Source organism: Rhinichthys klamathensis, unplaced genomic scaffold (genome assembly GCF_029890125.1).
Source record: "Rhinichthys klamathensis goyatoka isolate OS25496 unplaced genomic scaffold, OSU_Roscu_1.1 h1tg000579l_1, whole genome shotgun sequence".
In the NCBI taxonomy this organism is placed as follows: domain Eukaryota; kingdom Metazoa; phylum Chordata; class Actinopteri; order Cypriniformes; family Leuciscidae; genus Rhinichthys; species Rhinichthys klamathensis.
This window is the reverse complement of record NW_026607043.1, coordinates 1,726,297-1,749,547: the sequence shown is the minus strand read 5'-3', so window position 1 is coordinate 1,749,547 and position 23,251 is coordinate 1,726,297. Positions and strand designations below refer to the sequence as shown.

Sequence of the window (23,251 nt, the reverse complement as noted above, 5' to 3'; positions counted from 1 at the left end):
ACATCTCTGACGTTTATAACAAACCAAACCGTTTGAAAATCGGTAGAAAATTGAGCAAGTTATGGTTATTTAAAAAGAACATGCACCATTAAAACACAATGCTACGAGTGATCGAGCTGCCTGTGAAAAGATGGCCGCCAGGTGCGAACGTCGACCTCCATTGGCCAGCAGCGCGGACGAGACATCTAGCCTTTATTATGGATATCTATGGCAGCAACAACACATTACTGCAGTAATAATCACACAGAAGTACAACCAATAAGATCAGTCATTTTGTACACACTCCCTTTCAGATTTCAATAGCTTGTTAGAATATAAACAGCAAGACAAGATATAATAGTTGAAGTGATGTAGAGTCTATTTAGAATAAGACAATCTGGACTTAGAGTAAACCTCTTGTGGGTACCATCACATAGGGTGTGAAAGTAAATGAAGAGGCAGACCATCTGGCTAAACAGGCTTTAAAACATTTACAAATTGACATTAAAGTGTCAAAGAGTAAAGCAGAAGTAAAAGGGTTAATAGCAAATTAAATAAGAAAGAAATGGCACAACGCAGGGCACAACGTAACGCGGGGCTAGTTGTAACAGACTTGTTTTAAATACTTCCACACATGCCAGCATGACGAAACTTGGTGTATTTACTAGTTGCCATTTCAACACTATATAGAGAAAAAAATGCACCAAAATTCAGAAATCTTTGTAAGATATCACTGAACATTTATTTAACCTAGCAAAAGTACATTTCTTGCATAAGTTAATTTTTCATCTCTATTTTTTGTGTTTATTTAAAATTAGACAAATCTGATATTTATTTTATTTTAATATTTTATCTGTTGTTTAACAGTTGATATAGTTCTTGCTTCGCTAACTAGCAGAAGACACTAGCAGGGTTTAAACCCCAGTTGTGCAGTTGGGGCATGCATTACAATGTGCCCCTATTAGAAATATGCTATTATATTCTATACTTTTATGAACTATATTGAGAAAACATGAGAAACATGTAAATAAAGACTGAGAGTCAATGTTCAGAAATGATTAATTATTATTTTGTTTTGAACTATGCTGTATAGCAGTGTTTTCCAGTGTGTTTGTTGTCAAACTCAAAAATTAGTTAATTTTTAATTATTAAAAAATGCCATTATTTTATATGAAAAAGTTAATAATTGTATTTTATTAAGAAAATATTTTGGTTTGACTTGTATATTTTTTTGATTAGATCAGATAGCATTTTAAGCTGTCATATGGTGATGTTACAATGCGCCCCTCACATGTTACAATGTACCATGGGGCATGTTGTCACCTTTCACTTCCGTTCTTTCGGGGTAAATTTAGAAAAAGTATACACTGTATTAATAAAACAAAACCACATAATTGTACTAGACATGTGGTAAATTAATGTGGGAAAAATAAATACTCTAAACCCTAAGTAGATTTACACAAACTGAGAAAGTCAAAAAGCGTTACTTTGTGCCCCGCTCTCCCCTAGTTGAACAATAGGTAGACACTTTCATCACATCCAAGAAAAAAATAGGTCTAAAGAAGAAAATTTGGCAACAGGAAAGAAGACGTTTTAATCTCAAGAATGCATATTGGACATTGCTCGTTAAATCACTGTGTCTACATAGAATGGGGAAGCATGAAACTGGAAACTGAGACAAATGTGGTCAAGCAGAATCAGTAGAACCCGTACTTATAGAGTGTGATGCATATGAAAGAGCAAGATTTCAACTAATTCAAGTTTTAAGATCTTTGGCAATAAATAATTTGTCACTTGGTTCTGTTAGGAAATGGCCCAAAACAATCAAGAATATTTCATGAATTATTTCTTAATTTTTATTTATTTAATTATTTTCTTAAAAGAAACAAGACTGATCAATCGAATTTAAGATATCGTTGTATTAACCCCCCAGTCCCATCCCATTTTCATTCGTCTGATTGTTTACCAACTTCCCAACCATTACATTATGCGCTCCACACTCCTCTCCAGTAGGTGGCGGGAATGCAACATTTAAGTTGGTTTGACCACCGCCGATAAACACCAGAAGAAGAATCACTGACGACACGACATGTCTTCAGTGCTGAAGTTTGCAGTTACCCCTTTCGCTAGAAATACTCTGGCAAAAATGCACTACAGTTCGGGGGTCAGCATTAGGCTTTTGCCCAGTAATAAGTGCTCTTTTGAAGACCCCGTGCACGTGACTGTGAGTGGCTTAAATCCACAACAACGCGTGGTTCTGCGCTCTAAAATCACCGATGCAAAGGGACTTGTTTTCAAGGCTTCTGCCACCTACCAAGCAGACAACAGTGGTGAAGTTGACCTGAACCGCGACTCTTCTCTTGGTGGCAGCTTTACCGGGGTTGAACCAATGGGTTTATTCTGGGCACTAAAAGCAGACGTCGTAAGCTGCAAATTTGTAGTAGTGGGAAGTTCGGATCATTTTACTGACTCGGATCTTTGAGTCTCGTTCAGCAAAATGAACGAATCTTTTTTCGAGTCATTTCGTTCATTTCAGCATAATATAATTAAAATGGCATGTTAAATATCCCAACACATCTAGAACTTACGAAAATGTTGATTACATTTGTAAAAAGAATAAAAATAAATTATAGGGTAATGCAGCCAAAGCCAAATTATAAGAAACCGAAATTTTTATGAATTGATTAGTTGTTGGGTTTTAAGTTCAGGCTATTGCAGTCTGATTCTGTTAGTTCACCTCACCTCCTCATCCGAGACGTTCTTTCCTTTGCAACTTCATATTTATCAGGTTTGTTCTCCTCCTTTTGTGTCTCAAAACGTTAGTTGTCGACTCGTCAGTGTCTGACTCTGATCTGTCTGCTGGGCCGTGCCGTGTGTGATACAGCAGGGCCGGAAAGAGTAATGATTAGTTCATCTTTCGAGTCTCGAGTTCGGGTTCGGCCGGGTCCGAGTCTTTCGTTCTTCCTGTCAGTCCCATAGAGGCTATGCTGTCAGTACCGGAAAGAGTAATGATTAGTTCATTTTCTTCGAGTCTTCGGGTTTGAGTCCTTCGTTCTTTTGTCACGTGACCGCTGGTATCTCGCATCAAATACAATATTAGATTCGTATTATTGACTGCGTCTGAATGTATATTGTTTTATATTTAGGAATTAAAATACAAAATATGTGAAATAAACATTATCTGAAAAATAAAAGTTCCATCTTATTATTGTCCCTGTCCGTTTCTTTAAATGTTTCTTGTGCATCTGTGGTGTGTTTTATTATATATTATACATTAATTAACTACTATTATATTATACATTAACTACGTGCTTGTTTGTAAAAAGGTTACAAGTCACGTGACAAAAGAACGAAGGACTCAAACCCGAAGACTCAGAAGATGAACTAATCATTACTCTTTCCGGTACTGACAGCATAGCCTCTATGGGACTGACAGGAAGAACGAAAGACTCGGACCCGGCCGAACCCGAACTCGAGACTCGAAAGATGAACTAATCATTACTCTTTCCGGTACTGACAGCATAGCCTCTATGGGACTGACAGGAAGAACGAAAGACTCGGACCCGGCCCGAACCCGAACTCGAGAGAGATGAACTAATCATTTCCAGTACAGATTCAGAAACCATCTGTTGCGCAATGCGCATGCGCGATCAACACAAAATGAACGAATCACTCTCTGAGACAACTCGGTAGTCCCGAGTCATATTAAAGATTCGTTCAAAATGAACGAATCGTTCATGAACGACACATCACTACAAATTTGCACTAACAGACGTGACGCGCACTCAACTCGTTGACCTTGAATGTGTCAGTGACGATAAAGTCATCGCTGAAGTTACAAACGAGAGACACTGCATGGCCGATGGTCTCCGGAGAATTCCTGTAACTGAAGGCAGGATCAGAGGAACTCTTTTTATGCCACCTGGTCAGTTATTTTAGCTGTAGTATACTGTCTTAAAGATTAGTTTGTAAAGCACTCCATATAGCATTGGTTTTCAACCAGGAGGCCGCAGTATTACTTGTATTTAAAACATATTTAAATGATTCGGATGAACTCAGTCGACTGAGATGCGAAAGTTTTTGGCCATATTCTGTTTTGTAGCAGCGCCTTGTGGTGAAAACGGAGAAGTGCAGTGTAACACTATTGCTTGACTATTGAAAAGGTCTTCTATTGTCAATCACAAATTCATGCTGGCCATTATTATTTTAATCAAGCCTGTCAAATGAAGTTTTTAATGCTGATTTTCTAACTTTTCAGGTAAAGGACCATTTCCTGGTATTTTGGATACCAATGTGTTTGGAGCAGGTCCATTTGAATTGAGGGCAGCTCTGCTGGCAAAAAGAGGATTTGCTGTTTTAGCCTTTGCTTTCCAAGGTTACCAAGATATACCCAAAAAAGCTGACAAATTTCACCTCGAGTATTTTGAAGAAGGTATAGATTTCTTGCGACAACAGCCAGAGGTTAGTATGTATAACCATTCATGCACATTCCTTATTGTTCTTATAATCTCTAAATAAAATGAAGCTAATTACAAAGACGGGTTTAAAAGAATCACAAATTCAATTCCAACACCTCTTTTTTTTCTTCTTCTTTTTTTCAAAGGTCAAAGATCAAAAAATTGGCCTAGTGTCCATATCAAAGAGTGGAGATCTCGCTTTGTCATTGGCAACGTTCCTGCCTGGTATATCGGCCACTATTTGTATCAATGGATGCAATGCCAATACTTTGGTCCCGATCTACTACAAAGACATCTATATTCCACCCCTCATGTTCGACGTAAAGAAATTAAAAATGACACCGTCAGGCCTTTTGGATATTGGGGATTGCATGAACGACCCGATGTCCAAAGAAGGCCTTCCTAGCGTTATTCCCATTGAGCGTGCCTCTGGTAAATTCATGTTTATAATGTCAGAAGCTGACAGGAATTGGCAAAGTGCCTATTATGCAAAACTTGCATGCGACAGACTCAAAGCACATGGGAAAAATAACTACGAGCTGGTGAGGTATGAAAAAGCGGGTCACTTTATTGAGGTGCCTTACATGCCCTTTTGTCTCGCTAATTTTCATGCTGCAGCTAACCATGTGGTTTTCTTTGGCGGGGAACCCAAGGCTCATTCAGAAGCACAGTGTGACGCATGGCTGAGGATTGTGAGTTTTTTCAAAAAACACTTGGCGGCTGCTGATCACAACTGCAGATCTATGCTGTAAGAAAAAGGGCATTTACAGTACATAATAGTAGTCATGACATCCAGTTATAATGTTTACTTGCATTAATGTTGACTTGCATAATGGTTGATGATATGCTTCTAAATCTATTGATGTTTATATCATTCATACAAAGTATGATGCCCGAGAAACATTTCTTAATATTATCAATGTTGAATGAAAACAATTATGCTGGTTTTTGTAGCAATTAAATTTGTTACTGTCACTATTTAAACCATCCTTACTGAACAAAAATATTATTTTCTTGTTTTCAAAAAACAATCTTCTGAACGGTAATGAACTTTCACTGCTATGCCACATTTTTTAATTAGAACTTAATTATTTCAAGTCATTTAAAATCATATTGTAACTAATACTCACTTTACTGGTGCTGTTGATCTGCATTCTTGTTTTTGCATTCTCTCTGTTAGTATCTCCATACTAGGTCCATTTTATTGTACAGCCCCTGGTGCCTTCATTTCAAAGAACCCTTGATTACATCTTCAGCCTTAGTAGAGGATAAAAAGCAGGTTGTTTTCCTCTTCAGTATTGTCTTTCCTAGTGAATGTTTATGTCTAGATAAATATTCCATCAGGGTACAGACACTGATGAGATATGCAACCATGGGCATTGGTTACGAGTGACTGTATGCACCTTACACATACTAGAGCTTCCAATGAAGTACAATTAAATATCTTGAGATGATGTCTTTTTTATGTTCTATTATTAATTATTCTTAGTAATTATTTTATAACTTTTGATTAATTTCTAATGCTGATTCTAGGAGGTGACCTCATATCTGTGTCTGATTTACATTATTTTGATTTGGATCCTAAAGTGTTGGTCGATGGAATGAGCTGCATCCACATTAGGAAGCCAATAATTCAAAATAATCTTTCTGTGCCACAACAATACTAAAAATTGTTTAGCAACACGATATTTAAATAGATAGTTCAATCATAAATGAAAATACTTTCATTTACTCCTCACCATCAAGATGATTTTGAAGAAAGTTTCAACCATTTTTCATCCTCACAATTAAAGTGAAAGGGGTTTACAATATGTATTTTGTGTGTGTGTGTCAGAGAAGAAATGGAGTCAGACAGGGTTAGAACAACATGATGGTGAGTTAATTATGACAGAATTTATTTCTTTTTAGGAGAACTATCCCTTTCAAGTTTATTGCAGTATAACTGACATGATTCATTCTACATGTGTCAATACATCAAAGCCAATCTCACTGGATGAATGCTGAGGATTGGTTACTTTCAGATTTATTTTTATTTATTTTAAACATGTAAATGGATGAGATCTCTGTGCAAATCTCCAGTGGCACTTATTGCAAATCTTTTAGAGAGCACTATGACAAGGAAACACTCTAGCAGGCCTTGTTATTTAACCCACACTACTTAAGTGGAAGCTCTGAAGAGTTCTTACATGTTGATTAACTGGAAAGGGTCCCTTTTATATTTATAGAGGAGCTGTTACTATAACGTGCAGTGCATGGCATTCTCATGAATTGATTGTGTTATATTAACTTTGTTGTTTTTCAGAAACATCATTTGGTTTCTAAAACGGATGTTGAAAACATTTAAAGAATGTTTTCCAGCCTATTCCATACACCAATAATTACTGATTTGGATGGCAGTATAAGCTCTACAACAACATCTTTATTATGGTAATGAATAGATGATAATCGGTTGCTAGCTGTGTTTTCTGGCCTGCATTTTGTGAGAGTTACAGAGGTCTTTTGCTCCATTTATGAACTATTTTTATATAATGATTTACTTGTCTTAGTCACTGGACAATGTTAGGATATATTAGCATAGTAAAGACCCTTTTTCTAAGCAGCAGATGCTGCTAGTGCTGAGAATAATATAGCAGATTGCAGTATATATATCCATAAATCACAATCACTTAAGGGAAATAAAATATAAAGTCTTAAATCAGATTTGATTCAGATTGACATAGATTTAGGAGGAGAAAATGGGTCTTAAATATTAAGCTATAGGGTGAAGAAAAGGCTTACTAAACCAGCCTACAAAAATATTTTTTACAATCTATCACAGATGATATCCTATATAGAAAACTTTGATTTTATTTTGAATGATTTTAAATAGTTTATTGCCTACAGCACGGTTGTATTGGATGTAGAATTCACAAGGCATATTTAAGATAAGGTGTTTGAAACCTACATCCAAAAACACTGCGAAAAAAAAAGACATGACTAGAATGTTTACTCGGAAACTTAGTTACTTGGGTATATAGCCTAACTCTTGTGACAACATCCTCGTGTGACGACTAGCCACAGTCTTATTTCATGCAGGCTTTAGAGATTCCTCATGGGTTGTCTAAAATTTCCCCTGACCATAAGGAACAGGAACACTGACCTTCCTATTATAGAAACAAACAAACCAAAGCAACACGTAGACAAATTCAATGCAGTGTGAGTAGCCTATAGGCTGCTGTTTTCAAAGTTTGCACACTCAGTTGACACCGCAAAGAATCATTTGTGGATATGTTGTGGATTGTTTTGCTCACTGGATTAATTATTTATTATTCACAAATAAGGAAAACTCTTCAAATACCGTATCTGTTCCGAGGATTCTGTTAATATCCTAACAGCCTACATTACTTTGTTCGTGTGCAGGTTATGTCTGCATCAGTATCTCGCCAAATACAAGCTCAATACCTAAATAAAAAATAAATTAAAAAAAGCTCAATACCTCTCGTTCAAATCCTCACGCGCATCTAGAAGACGCCGTAACGGACGGATACGGTGACGTTTTATTGTAAGCGCCCACCTTTCATTTGAAGAAATAAAGCGCTATTGTCACTCTGAAGCCTGCTCGCTAAAAACCCAGTAGTCAGATCACACACTGTCACGAATTTAACGTGATATGCGTTTATCAAAATCTTTTCTTTTTTTGACTCTTGGATTTGGCTGATCATTCATAACGATCTCATACGGGTATGTTATTTCTCTATCGTATTGTCTAAGGCTTATCATACACTGTTTAGACATCATTATTTGCAGACGTTTACATATTTCAATAACCCAGCGCTCGAGAAATATTGCATTTAACTCGTAATGTTCGTCTATTGGCTAGTGAAATGAATTAAGCTGAGTGATGTGGCGTGAGACAAGCGCGTGAATGTCGCCGTCACTACCGTATCGCTCCATCACTGTGTTCTTATCGTGATCTGTGCTGTGAAAACGAAATCATGCCTTTTTATATGTGAAATATTCCTTTCAATATCGCGATTCTCAAAAGGTAGTTTAGCAACAAGACAACTAGGCTACGTATTGCAAATTTAACCAAATATGCAATCCTATCCGGGATAATGCTCGGGAAAGATCTCCGTTCAGCGTTTTTTTTTTATAAATATTTCACGTTTTCGATAATTTGGAGAAACTGTAGAAAACTCGCGTGTTAATCATGATGGATACGATCATAACGGTCAAGCTCTATTCACCAATAACGTGCGCGCGGAGAGCCGAAGAATTATAGTGGCGCCTCGGATATGAATGATGGAGGCGGAAAACGCGGAGAGATGGTTTCCTCTGTCAGAAAACGGAAACACAAGTTTAAACGCCTCGAACCTGGGTTTCCCAAACGCGTCGTCTCCGGTGGGTCTGTGGGGTGATGCTCAGGATAAAGAGGTGACCCGGCTGGAGGAGATCCTGTATGTGCAGGATAGAGCCTACAAAGATTTCACCACCACCATTCAAGTTTTCATCCTCATCGGCTCCCTTTTGGGTAAGTAGCCTATACAAACACGAGAATGAACATGTTTGGCTGTTCGTCAGCAAATGTGTGGGGATTGCACTGATCTCTAAATGTATTTTAATAAAACAAACAATCATCTAACTTAATTGATGGGATAAACTGCACTATCCGGCACATTAATTGCCTTTTGCATTGCACATGTGAATTAATATCCACTCTCAAGGTTACAGTTGCCCAGATAGCAAAAAATATCGGCACGGCTTCTTTTTGCCGCCGGCCCCAAACTGTCGGCTATAGGTGCGCCCCGCTGGCGGAGATGAAACGTTTGCCGCCGAATACGTCACTCCCATTTCTTGCGAGATGCCGCCGGCGAACAGCCGCCGGGCCGCCGACTTCATTCTCTCTGGCGGTTGCCGCCGTCTAAATGAACCGCGGCCGGCTGGCGGCAAGCCGCATTGAAATCGACCAGCCATGTCATTGGCATGAGTGGAACTGACAGAATTTTAACTTTCACATTTAAAGCAATTATAATTATTATGTGAATTATATCAAATTTTGTTATTGTTGTTGCTCCAAAGTCATTAGGGTTTATAACAGATTTGACTCAGTCTGATTCCATGATAAGGTTTAGGAAAATACATTTAAATTACGTTGAAACTCTGAAGCGATTCAGTGATAGGCCTATGTAAAATATATAGAATTATTTTATTCACTTAAGGTTACAATTCTTTACATTTCTTTGATTTATGCACAATTGAGATGCACAAATAGTCCAAAAAGAATTCCTTTTGTAAAACTTACTTGGCAATAAATATCTTTCTGATTCTGATTAGGTTTTAAAATAAATATTTCATTCATGATATGAACAATTTAGCAGAATAAATGGATGAAGTTAGACTTTTCACCAATGCCTGAAAACAGTGAAAGACATCTGCAACTTGGCCAAAAGCTTGGGTATGCTTTAGATTTTTTTTATTAATTTGCAACCATGGTAGCCTAATATTTATAATAAACATGAAAATCCCTGTTTTGACCTGAAAGATAAAGTGAAATATTTAGAAATATTTAGTCTCTCTGTCACCCCAGGAAATTTCGTTTATGTCTTTCATTTTTTTACAAGCTCGATTTTTTTATTTTTATTTTACCTTTTACAGGTAAGGGATTAATTTGCAATTGCGAGTTTTGCAATCTGTACAAATGTTTAAGAAAGTATTAAAGCACAAACAGAGAAGTACCTCCACCGGCCGAGAGGGGCAGTACCTAAAAAACGGAAGCAGATTTACCAACACAACAGTGGCCACTCGTCACACGATTTCAGTATTTGGAGAGGATATCCTATCTAGTCATTGACTACGATCTTTAAAGTAAGTACATTTTTCCTTTTTGTGTAACGCAATATTATGTTCATTTTTTACATTTTTAGTTCAGCTTTTTCAAATATGTTCTTGCCTTACTAGTCAAGCTAGTAAGTTAGCCTTGTTTACAAAGTTTTCGTCATGTTTCTGACATAGCTAACGTTACTTAGTTTCTTCCTGGCGTTAGTTTTTTCTTTTCTTCTTTTAACTATATTTACGTATGTTTATGCAAGTGTGAGTACTACAGTATGTGGTTTAAGATAGTATTGGTCAGTCGAATAATTAACTAACTTACGTAACCAAATCCTGAAGGACAATTCTCCCGCCCACGTGGGAATGGTAACGTTAGCAAAATCTTTACAACAAGAAAGACTGATCAGTATAACTTGTGTTGTTTTCTAACTAAACATAATGATGTTTTGTTTGATTCGACAACCATGCTGCTAGTCTAGATTAACTTACAGTGTTAGCTAACACATGCTGCTTCGCCTTTTTTACTCACTGAATTCAAGACGAGGCTGAATCCAGCTTCTTATTCGCAGCTTCTTATTGACGCTATCCGTTCCACCTTAAATGACGCGAACTTCCGCGTTTGCTGGCTTCTTATTGACGCTCAACTTAGGGACCGTGCGGTTTTCTCTTTTTCGCGTTTTTAAAGGGATTGTGTTACTTTTGGGTCTATATTCCGAATAAAATGATAATAAAAAAGTTTAAAAGCAAATAACACTGATATATCAGCGAAAATGGACTGTACAAATATTATTAAAGCACATAAATATAATTAGGCTACATTATTCTTTAATTATTGTATGTCATCAGCTCAATTTAGGGACCGTGTGGTTTTTCACTTATTCACACTTATTAGAGACCCTGTTTGTATTGTTTATATTTTTCCAGAAAAGAATAATAAAGTATTTTGAAAGGTAAATAAATAATAATAACACATAAATGTCTGTAAAAATATAATTAGGCCTACATTATTCTTTAATTATTGCAAATAACATCATTTGAATGTATTCAATACATGTTTTTTTTTATTGTTATTATTATTATTACAAATTAGAATTTCACAAGGTACTGAGATTATGCTCCAGCTTGGATCCAGCCTCTTATGAAGACTTCAGATGACCCAGCACATTTGAATAGATGAAACCTATACCCTTGCAAGGACTCCAGAACATCAAACATGAATGATTATACAAAATGATCTATTTATAATTGCTTTAACACATTAATTTTGCTTAGATGCATATATGATATTTGTAAATACTATAATTTGTGGTATCTTATAACTGTACTTTCTGATATCATCTCATTAAATCCTATTGTGGTTTTGTAGCATAGAAACCTGCATTTTCTGTAAAGCTGCCTTGAAATTATATGTATTGTGAAAAGGGTTATACAAATGACTGTATGAATTAAATTCAATTGCATTGACTTGAAAGTGCCATTGCATGGTTACTGTACATTAGAAAGATATGGACCCAATCTGACAAAATACAGAAGAGTTATCACATTGTTGGCCTATTTGGTTTTACTGAAGTTTTACCCTGTATCTGCTTGAATATAATCATGCACAATTTCACGTTTTACTGTATAAAAAGCCATTGCATTGTTGGCTCGATTGGGGGCTCTATATCTTAGCTGTATTTGATGGAATTTTTTTAATTTTGCACTTTAGACAGTGCACAATAAGCCGCCTAATGCATTTTCTGCCCATTTCGTGGCGCTGTTTCTCGGCCGCCTCAGAGGGTGCGTTAAATTTGACAAAGTCCCAATAGAGTAGAGCTACTACTCTAGCGAAATCCAAATTTTGAGCAGTTTTTACTGTAGAATTTTATTTTAATGAATTTTTGAATTTTGCTTTTTACAGTGCACAATAAGCCGCCTAATGCATTTTCTGCCCAATCTGCGGCGCTGTTTCTCGGCTGCCTCAGAGGGTGCGTTAAATTTGACATTGTCCCATTAGACTAGAGCTCCTACTCTAACGAAATCCACAATTTGAGCAGTTTTTACTGTAGATTTTTTTTTTAATGAATTTTTGAATTTTGCACTTAAGACAGTGCACAATAAGCTGCCTAATGCATTTTCTGCCCATTTCGTGGCGCTGTTTCTCGGCCGCCTCAGAGGGTGCGTTAAATTTGACAAAGTCCCATTAGACTAGAGCTCCTACTCTAACGAAATCCAAATTTTGAGCAGTTTTTACTGTAGATTTTTTTTTTAATGAATTTTTGAATTTTGCTTTTTACAGTGCACAATAAGCCGCCTAATGCATTTTCTGCCCAATCTGCGGCGCTGTTTCTCGGCTGCCTCAGAGGGTGCGTTAAATTTGACATTGTCCCATTAGACTAGAGCTCCTACTCTGACGAAATCCACATTTTGAGCAGTTTTTACTGTAGAATTTTTTTTTAATGAATTTTTGAATTTTGCACTTAAGACAGTGCACAATAAGCTGCTAAATGCATTTTCTGCCCATTTCGTGGCGCTGTTTCTCGGCCGCCTCAGAGGGTGCGTTAAATTTGACATTGTCCCATTAGACTAGAGCTCCTACTCTAACGAAATCCACAATTTGAGCAGTTTTTACTGTAGAAATTTTTTTTTTATGAATTTTTGAATTTTGCTTTTTACAGTGCACAATAAGCCGCCTAATGCATTTTCTGCCCAATCTGCGGCGCTGTTTCTCGGCTGCCTCAGAGGGTGCGTTAAATTTGACATTGTCCCATTAGACTAGAGCTCCTACTCTAACGAAATCCACAATTTGAGCAGTTTTTACTGTAGAAAATTTTTTTTAATGAATTTTTTAATTTTGCTTTTTACAGTGCACAATAAGCCGCCTAATGCATTTCTGCCCATTCTGCGGCGCTGTTTCTCGGCCGCCTCAGAGGGTGCGTTAAATTTGACATTGTCCCATTAGACTAGAGCTCCTACTCTGACGTAATCCACATTTTGAGCAGTTTTTACTGTAGAATTTTTTTTTAATGAATTTTTGAATTTTGCACTTTAGACAGTGCACAATAAGCTGCCTAATGCATTTTCTGCCCATTTCGTGGCGCTGTTTCTCGGCCGTCTCAGAGGGTGCGTTAAATTTGACAAAGTCCCATTAGACTAGAGCTCCTACTCTGACGTAATCCACAATTTGAGCAGTTTTTACTGTAGAATTTTTTTTTAATGATTTTTTTAATTTTGCACTTTAGACAGTGCACAATAAGCTGCCTAATGCATTTTCTGCCCATTTCGTGGCGCTGTTTCTCGGCCGCCTCAGAGGGTGCGTTAAATTTGACAAAGTCCCAATAGAGTAGAGCTACTACTCTAACGAAATCCAAATTTTGAGCAGTTTTTACTGTAGAATTTTATTTTAATGAATTTTTGAATTTTGCTTTTTACAGTGCACAATAAGCCGCCTAATGCATTTTCTGCCCAATCTGCGGCGCTGTTTCTCGGCTGCCTCAGAGGGTGCGTTAAATTTGACATTGTCCCATTAGACTAGAGCTCCTACTCTAACGAAATCCACAATTTGAGCAGTTTTTACTGTAGAATTTTTTTTTTTATGAATTTTTTAATTTTGCTTTTTACAGTGCACAATAAGCCGCCTAATGCATTTCTGCCCATTCTGCGGCGCTATTTCTCGGCCGCCTCAGAGGGTGCGTTAAATTTGACATTGTCCCATTAGACTAGAGCTCCTACTCTGACGAAATCCACATTTTGAGCAGTTTTTACTGTAGAAATTTTTTTTAATGAATTTTTGAATTTTGCACTTTAGACAGTGCACAATAAGCTGCCTAATGCATTTTCTGCCCATTTCGTGGCGCTGTTTCTCGGCCGTCTCAGAGGGTGCGTTAAATTTGACAAAGTCCCATTAGACTAGAGCTCCTACTCTGACGAAATCCACATTTTGAGCAGTTTTTACTGTAGAATTTTTTTTTAATGAATTTTTGAATTTTGTACTTTAGACAGTGCACAATAAGCCGCCTAATGCATTTCTGCCCATTTCGTGGCGCTGTTTCTCGGCTGCCTCAGAGGGTGCGTTAAATTTGACATTGTCCCATTAGACTAGAGCTCCTACTCTAACGAAATCCACAATTTGAGCAGTTTTTACTGTAGAATTTTTTTTAATGAATTTTTTAATTTTGCTTTTTACAGTGCACAATAAGCCGCCTAATGCATTTCTGCCCATTCTGCGGCGCTATTTCTCGTCAGCCTCAGAGGGTGCGTTAAATTTGACATTATGCCATTATAGTAGTGCTGTTCCTCTAATGGAATCCAGATGTTGAGTAGTTTTTACTGTAGAATATTATTTTTATGAATCTTTGAACTTGGCACTTTACACAATGCACAATGAGCTGCCTAATACATTTTCTGCCCAATTCGCGGCGCTGTTTCTCGCCTGCCTCAGAGGGTGCGTTAAATTGGACATTATCCCATTATAGTAGAGCTACTACTCTAACGAAAAACAAATTTTAAGCAGTTTTTACTGTAGAATTCTTTTTTGTATGAATTTTTTACCTTGACATGTTAAACATAGCTTGACTAGATACCTGTTAAAGACAGAGAATAATCATGCTTTACACAGGTTGCAGTGAGAATACACAATCAATTATTGCTACAGGTGCAGCTTAAATAGAACATCACATGGCATGGACACATGACAAACACACACTGAGAGGAATCCACAATAATTGGGAGCACACTCATTAACCAATCAATCAATTAACATGACACATTACACAATGCACAAATACGCCTTTCTGCAGTGTGTTATGAGTTCAAAGCTTCACAAAACAATAATTCCACAGTAAAAACTGCTCCAGATTTGGATTTCAATAGGAACAGCTGTCCTATAACGGGACAATGTCCACTTTAACGCACCCTCTGAGGCGGCCGAGAAACAGCGCCGCCAAATGGGCCTAAGGCGCAATACGCCTCTTTGTGCATTGGGTTATGTAAAGTTCAAAGCTTCACAAAACAATAATTCCACAGTAAAACTGCTCAAGATTTGGATTTCATTAAGAACAGCTGTCCTATAACGGGACAATGTCCACTTTAACGCACCCTCTGAGGCGGCCGAGAAACAGCGCCGCCAAATGGGCCTAAGGCGCAATACGCCTCTTTGTGCATTGGGTTATGTAAAGTTCAAAGCTTCACAAAACAATAATTCCACAGTAAAACTGCTCAAGATTTGGATTTCATTAAGAACAGCTGTCCTATAACGGGACAATGTCCACTTTAACGCACCCTCTGAGGCGGCCGAGAAACAGCGCCGCCAAATGGGCCTAAGGCGCAATACGCCTCTTTGTGCATTGGGTTATGTAAAGTTCAAAGCTTCACAAAACAATAATTCCACAGTAAAACTGCTCAAGATTTGGATTTCATTAAGAACAGCTGTCCTATAACGGGACAATGTCCACTTTAACGCACCCTCTGAGGCGGCCGAGAAACAGCGCCACCAATTGGGCCTAAGCCGCAATTGCTCTGTGCATTGTGAAAAATCAAGTCCAAAGCTTCATAAAACAATAATTCCACAGTAAAGAAAAATCTACAGTAAAACCTGTTTAAAATGTGGATTTCGTTAGAGGAGTAGCTCTACTATAATAGGATAATGTCAAATTTAACGCACCCTCTGATGCGGCCGAGAAACAGCGCCGTGAAATGGGCAGAAAAATGTATTAGGCGGCTCATTGTGCATTGTGTAAAGTGCCAAGTTCAAAGACTCATAAAAATAATATTCTACAGTAAAAACTGGTCAAAATTTGGATTTCGTTAAAGGAGTAGCTCTGTTATAATGGGACAATGTCCAATTTAACACACCCTCTGAGGCGGCCGTGAAACAGCGCCCCGAACTGGGCAGAAAATGTATTTGGCGGCTCTTTGTGCACTGTAAAATGCAAAATTAAAAGATTCATAGAAAAAAAATTCTACTGTAAAAACTGCTCAAACTGTGGATTTCATCAGAGGAACAGCTGTCCTATAATAGGATAATGTCCAATTTAACGCAACCTCTGAGGCGGCCGAGAAACAGCGCCGCGAAATGGGCAGAAAATGTGTTAGGCGGCTTATTGTGCACTGAAAAATGCTAAATTAAAGAAATCATTTAAAAAAATGTATACAGTAGAAACTGCTCAAAATTTGGATTTCGTTACAGGAACAGCTGTCCTATTATGGGACAATGTCCAATTTAACGCACCCTCTGAGGCGGCCGAGAAACAGCGCCGCGAGATGGGCAGAAAATGTATTAGGTGGCTCATTGTGCATTGTGTAAAGTGCCAAGTTCAAAGACTCATAAAAATAATATTCTACAGTAAAAACTGCTCAAAATTTGGATTTCGTTAGAGGAGTAGCTCTATTATAATGGGACAATGTCAAATTTAACGCACCCTCTGAGGCGGCCGAGAAACAGCGCCACGAAATGGGCAGAAATGCATTAGGCGGCTTATTGTGCACTGTCTAAAGTACAAAATTCAAAACTTCATAAAAAACTAATTCTACAGTAAAAACTGCTCAAATTGTGGATTTCGTCAGAGTAGGAGCTCTAGTCTAATGGGACAATGTCAAATTTAACGCACCCTCTGAGGCGGCCGAGAAACAGCGCTACGAAATGGGCAGAAAATGCATTAGGCAGCTTATTGTGCACTGTCTAAAGTGGAAAATTCAAAACTTCATAAAAAAAAAATTCTACAGTAAAAACTGCTCAAATTGTGGATTTCGTCAGAGTAGGAGTTCTAGTCTAATGGGACAATGTCAAATTTAACGCACCCTCTGAGGCGGCCGAGAAATAGCGCCGCAGAATGGGCAGAAATGCATTAGGCGGCTTATTGTGCACTGTAAAAAGCAAAATTCAAAAATTCATTAAAATAAAATTCTACAGTAAAAACTGCTCAAAATTTGGATTTCGTTAGAGTAGGAGCTCTAGTCTAATGGGACAATGTCAAATTTAACGCACCCTCTGAGGCGGGCGAGAAACAGCGCCACGAAATGGGCAGAAAATGCATTAGGCAGCTTATTGTGCACTGTCTAAAGTGCAAAATTCAAAACTTCATAAAAAACTAATTCTACAGTAAAAACTGCTCAAATTGTGGATTTCGTCAAAATAGGAGGTCTAGTCTAATGGGACAATGTCAAATTTAATGCACCCTCTGAGGCGGCCGAGAAACAGCGCCACGAAATGGGCAGAAATGCATTAGGCGGCTTATTGTGCACTGTAAAAAGCAAAATTAAAAAATTCATTAAAAAAAAAATTCTACAGTGAAAACTGCTCAAATTGTGGATTTCGTTAGAGTAGGAGCTCTAGTCTAATGGGACAATGTCAAATTTAACGCACCCTCTGAGGCAGCCGAGAAACAGCGCCGCAGATTGGGCAGAAAATGCATTAGGCGGCTTATTGTGCACTGTAAAAAGCAAAATTCAAAAATTCATTAAAATAAAATTCTACAGTAAAAACTGCTCAAAATTTGGATTTCGTTAGAGTAGTAGCTCTACTCTATTGGGACTTTGTCAAATTTAACGCACCCTCTGAGGCGGCCGAGAAACAGCGCCACGAAATGGGCAGAAAATGCATTAGGCAGCTTATTGTGCACTGTCTAAAGTGCAAAATTAAAAAAATCATTAAAAAAAAATTCTACAGTAAAAACTGCTCAAAATGTGGATTTCGTCAGAGTAGGAGCTCTAGTCTAATGGGACAATGTCAAATTTAACGCACCCTCTGAGGCGGCCGAGAAACAGCGCCGCAGATTGGGCAGAAAATGCATTAGGCGGCTTATTGTGCACTGTAAAAAGCAAAATTCAAAAATTAATTAAAATAAAATTCTACAGTAAAAACTGCTCAAAATTTGGATTTCGTTAGAGTAGTAGCTCTACTCTATTGGGACTTTGTCAAATTTAACGCACCCTCTGAGGCGGCCGAGAAACAGCGCCACGAAATGGGCAGAAAATGCATTAGGCAGCTTATTGTGCACTGTCTTAAGTGCAAAATTCAAAAATTCATTAAAAAAAATATTCTACAGTAAAAACTGCTCAAATTGTGGATTACGTCAGAGTAGGAGCTCTAGTCTAATGGGACTTTGTCAAATTTAACGCACCCTCTGAGGCGGCCGAGAAACAGCGCCACGAAATGGGCAGAAAATGCATTAGGCAGCTTGTTGTGCACTGTCTTAAGTGCAAAATTCAAAACTTCATAAAAAAAAAATTCTACAGTAAAAACTGCTCAAAATGTGGATTTCGTCAGAGTAGGAGCTCTAGTCTAATGGGACAATGTCAAATTTAACGCACCCTCTGAGGCGGCCGAGAAACAGCGCCGCAGATTGGGCAGAAAATGCATTAGGCGGCTTATTGTGCACTGTAAAAAGCAAAATTCAAAAATTAATTAAAATAAAATTCTACAGTAAAAACTGCTCAAAATTTGGATTTCGTTGGAGTAGTAGCTCTACTCTATTGGGACTTTGTCAAATTTAACGCACCCTCTGAGGCGGCCGAGAAACAGCGCCACGAAATGGGCAGAAAATGCATTAGGCAGCTTATTGTGCACTGTCTTAAGTGCAAAATTCAAAAATTCATTAAAAAAAATATTCTACAGTAAAAACTGCTCAAATTGTGGATTACGTCAGAGTAGGAGCTCTAGTCTAATGGGACTTTGTCAAATTTAACGCACCCTCTGAGGCGGCCGAGAAACAGCGCCACGAAATGGGCAGAAAATGCATTAGGCAGCTTGTTGTGCACTGTCTTAAGTGCAAAATTCAAAACTTCATAAAAAAAAAATTCTACAGTAAAAACTGCTCAAAATGTGGATTTCGTCAGAGTAGGAGCTCTAGTCTAATGGGACAATGTCAAATTTAACGCACCCTCTGAGGCGGCCGAGAAACAGCGCCGCAGATTGGGCAGAAAATGCATTAGGCGGCTTATTGTGCACTGTAAAAAGCAAAATTAAAAAATTAATTAAAATAAAATTCTACAGTAAAAACTGCTCAAAATTTGGATTTCGTTAGAGTAGTAGCTCTACTCTATTGGGACTTTGTCAAATTTAACGCACCCTCTGAGGCGGCCGAGAAACAGCGCCACGAAATGGGCAGAAAATGCATTAGGCAGCTTATTGTGCACTGTCTTAAGTGCAAAATTCAAAAATTCATTAAAAAAAATATTCTACAGTAAAAACTGCTCAAATTGTGGATTACGTCAGAGTAGGAGCTCTAGTCTAATGGGACTTTGTCAAATTTAACGCACCCTCTGAGGCGGCCGAGAAACAGCGCCACGAAATGGGCAGAAAATGCATTAGGCAGCTTGTTGTGCACTGTCTTAAGTGCAAAATTCAAAACTTCATAAAAAAAAAATTCTACAGTAAAAACTGCTCAAAATGTGGATTTCGTCAGAGTAGGAGCTCTAGTCTAATGGGACAATGTCAAATTTAACGCACCCTCTGAGGCGGCCGAGAAACAGCGCCGCAGATTGGGCAGAAAATGCATTAGGCGGCTTATTGTGCACTGTAAAAAGCAAAATTCAAAAATTAATTAAAATAAAATTCTACAGTAAAAACTGCTCAAAATTTGGATTTCGTTGGAGTAGTAGCTCTACTCTATTGGGACTTTGTCAAATTTAACGCACCCTCTGAGGCGGCCGAGAAACAGCGCCACGAAATGGGCAGAAAATGCATTAGGCAGCTTATTGTGCACTGTCTTAAGTGCAAAATTCAAAAATTCGTTAAAAAAAATATTCTACAGTAAAAACTGCTCAAATTGTGGATTACGTCAGAGTAGGAGCTCTAGTCTAATGGGACAATGTCAAATTTAACGCACCCTCTGAGGCGGCCGAGAAATAGCGCCGCAGAATAGGCAGAAATGCATTAGGCGGCTTATTGTGCACTGTAAAAAGCAAAATAAAAAAATTCATTAAAAAAAAATTCTACAGTAAAAACTGCTCAAAATTTGGATTTCGTTAGAGTAGTAGCTCTACTCTATTGGGACTTTGTCAAATTTAACGCACCCTCTGAGGCGGCCGAGAAACAGCGCCACGAAATGGGCAGAAAATGCATTAGGCAGCTTATTGTGCACTGTCTAAAGTGCAAAATTAAAAAATTCATTAAAAACTAATTCTACAGTAAAAACTGCTCAAATTGTGGATTACGTCAGAGTAGTAGCTCTAGTCTAATGGGACAATGTCAAATTTAACGCACCCTCTGAGGCGGCCGAGAAATAGCGCCGCAGAATGGGCAGAAATGCATTAGGCGGCTTATTGTGCACTGTCTTAAGTGCAAAATTCCAAAATTCATTAAAAAAAAATTCTACAGTAAAAACTGCTCAAAATGTGGATTTCGTCAGAGTAGGAGCTCTAGTCTAATGGGACAATGTCAAATTTAACGCACCCTCTGAGGCAGCCGAGAAACAGCGCCACGAAATGGGCAGAAAATGCATTAGGCAGCTTATTGTGCACTGTCTTAAGTGCAAAATTCAAAAATTCATTAAAAAAAATATTCTACAGTAAAAACTGCTCAAATTGTGGATTACGTCAGAGTAGGAGCTCTAGTCTAATGGGACAATGTCAAATTTAACGCACCCTCTGAGGCGGCCGAGAAATAGCGCCGCAGAATAGGCAGAAATGCATTAGGCGGCTTATTGTGCACTGTAAAAAGCAAAATAAAAAAATTCATTAAAAAAAAATTCTACAGTAAAAACTGCTCAAATTGTGGATTTCGTTAGAGTAGGAGCTCTAGTCTAATGGGACAATGTCAAATTTAACGCACCCTCTGAGGCAGCCGAGAAACAGCGCCGCAGATTGGGCAGAAAATGCATTAGGCGGCTTATTGTGCACTGTAAAAAGCAAAATTCAAAAATTCATTAAAATAAAATTCTACAGTAAAAACTGCTCAAAATTTGGATTTCGTTAGAGTAGTAGCTCTACTCTATTGGGACTTTGTCAAATTTAACGCACCCTCTGAGGCGGCCGAGAAACAGCGCCACGAAATGGGCAGAAAATGCATTAGGCAGCTTATTGTGCACTGTCTAAAGTGCAAAATTAAAAAAATCATTAAAAAAAAACTCTACAGTAAAAACTGCTCAAATTGTGGATTTCGTTAGAGTAGGAGCTCTAGTCTAATGGGACAATGTCAAATTTAACGCACCCTCTGAGGCAGCCGAGAAACAGCGCCGCAGATTGGGCAGAAAATGCATTAGGCGGCTTATTGTGCACTGTAAAAAGCAAAATTCAAAAATTAATTAAAATAAAATTCTACAGTAAAAACTGCTCAAAATTTGGATTTCGTTGGAGTAGTAGCTCTACTCTATTGGGACTTTGTCAAATTTAACGCACCCTCTGAGGCGGCCGAGAAACAGCGCCACGAAATGGGCAGAAAATGCATTAGGCAGCTTATTGTGCACTGTCTTAAGTGCAAAATTCAAAAATTCATTAAAAAAAATATTCTACAGTAAAAACTGCTCAAATTGTGGATTACGTCAGAGTAGGAGCTCTAGTCTAATGGGACTTTGTCAAATTTAACGCACCCTCTGAGGCGGCCGAGAAACAGCGCCACGAAATGGGCAGAAAATGCATTAGGCAGCTTGTTGTGCACTGTCTTAAGTGCAAAATTCAAAACTTCATAAAAAAAAAATTCTACAGTAAAAACTGCTCAAAATGTGGATTTCGTCAGAGTAGGAGCTCTAGTCTAATGGGACAATGTCAAATTTAACGCACCCTCTGAGGCGGCCGAGAAACAGCGCCGCAGATTGGGCAGAAAATGCATTAGGCGGCTTATTGTGCACTGTAAAAAGCAAAATTAAAAAATTAATTAAAATAAAATTCTACAGTAAAAACTGCTCAAAATTTGGATTTCGTTAGAGTAGTAGCTCTACTCTATTGGGACTTTGTCAAATTTAACGCACCCTCTGAGGCGGCCGAGAAACAGCGCCACGAAATGGGCAGAAAATGCATTAGGCAGCTTATTGTGCACTGTCTTAAGTGCAAAATTCAAAAATTCATTAAAAAAAATATTCTACAGTAAAAACTGCTCAAATTGTGGATTACGTCAGAGTAGGAGCTCTAGTCTAATGGGACGTTGTCAAATTTAACGCACCCTCTGAGGCGGCCGAGAAACAGCGCCACGAAATGGGCAGAAAATGCATTAGGCAGCTTGTTGTGCACTGTCTTAAGTGCAAAATTCAAAACTTCATAAAAAAAAAATTCTACAGTAAAAACTGCTCAAAATGTGGATTTCGTCAGAGTAGGAGCTCTAGTCTAATGGGACAATGTCAAATTTAACGCACCCTCTGAGGCGGCCGAGAAACAGCGCCGCAGATTGGGCAGAAAATGCATTAGGCGGCTTATTGTGCACTGTAAAAAGCAAAATTCAAAAATTAATTAAAATAAAATTCTACAGTAAAAACTGCTCAAAATTTGGATTTCGTTGGAGTAGTAGCTCTACTCTATTGGGACTTTGTCAAATTTAACGCACCCTCTGAGGCGGCCGAGAAACAGCGCCACGAAATGGGCAGAAAATGCATTAGGCAGCTTATTGTGCACTGTCTTAAGTGCAAAATTCAAAAATTCATTAAAAAAAATATTCTACAGTAAAAACTGCTCAAATTGTGGATTACGTCAGAGTAGGAGCTCTAGTCTAATGGGACTTTGTCAAATTTAACGCACCCTCTGAGGCGGCCGAGAAACAGCGCCACGAAATGGGCAGAAAATGCATTAGGCAGCTTGTTGTGCACTGTCTTAAGTGCAAAATTCAAAACTTCATAAAAAAAAAATTCTACAGTAAAAACTGCTCAAAATGTGGATTTCGTCAGAGTAGGAGCTCTAGTCTAATGGGACAATGTCAAATTTAACGCACCCTCTGAGGCGGCCGAGAAACAGCGCCGCAGATTGGGCAGAAAATGCATTAGGCGGCTTATTGTGCACTGTAAAAAGCAAAATTAAAAAATTAATTAAAATAAAATTCTACAGTAAAAACTGCTCAAAATTTGGATTTCGTTAGAGTAGTAGCTCTACTCTATTGGGACTTT

At 38.0% G+C, this 23,251-nt stretch overlaps 2 protein-coding genes across 2 annotated transcripts in view; both read left to right on the top strand.

The window, feature by feature from the left end:
* Positions 1-2,068: 2,068 nt before the first annotated feature.
* On the top strand, positions 2,069-5,247 carry acot20 (acyl-CoA thioesterase 20). Its single transcript, XM_056240106.1, has 4 exons — positions 2,069-2,417; positions 3,743-3,904; positions 4,238-4,440; positions 4,583-5,247. The coding sequence occupies exons 1-4, from the start codon at positions 2,069-2,071 to the stop codon at positions 5,186-5,188; spliced, it is 1,320 nt and encodes a 439-aa protein (XP_056096081.1). The 3' UTR covers positions 5,189-5,247.
* A 3,303-nt stretch (positions 5,248-8,550) lies between these two features.
* The window catches only part of gpr176 (G protein-coupled receptor 176), a 37,145-nt gene continuing 22,444 nt past the window's right edge, over positions 8,551-23,251 (top strand). The window contains exon 1 of the mRNA XM_056240132.1: positions 8,551-8,946. Coding sequence (XP_056096107.1) covers positions 8,715-8,946 — 232 coding nt within the window. The 5' untranslated portion in view covers positions 8,551-8,714. The remainder of the gene's footprint in view (positions 8,947-23,251) is intronic.

Bases quoted from the DNA above. Each gene is read 5' to 3' on its own strand.
- acot20 (XM_056240106.1), top strand. From the start codon at position 2,069: ATGTCTTCAGTGCTGAAGTTTGCAGTTACCCCTTTCGCTAGAAATACT. The intron at 3,905-4,237 runs GTCAGTTATTTT...CTAACTTTTCAG, and splicing joins AACTCTTTTTATGCCACCTG to GTAAAGGACCATTTCCTGGT. The intron at 4,441-4,582 runs GTTAGTATGTAT...TTTTTTTCAAAG, and splicing joins TCTTGCGACAACAGCCAGAG to GTCAAAGATCAAAAAATTGG.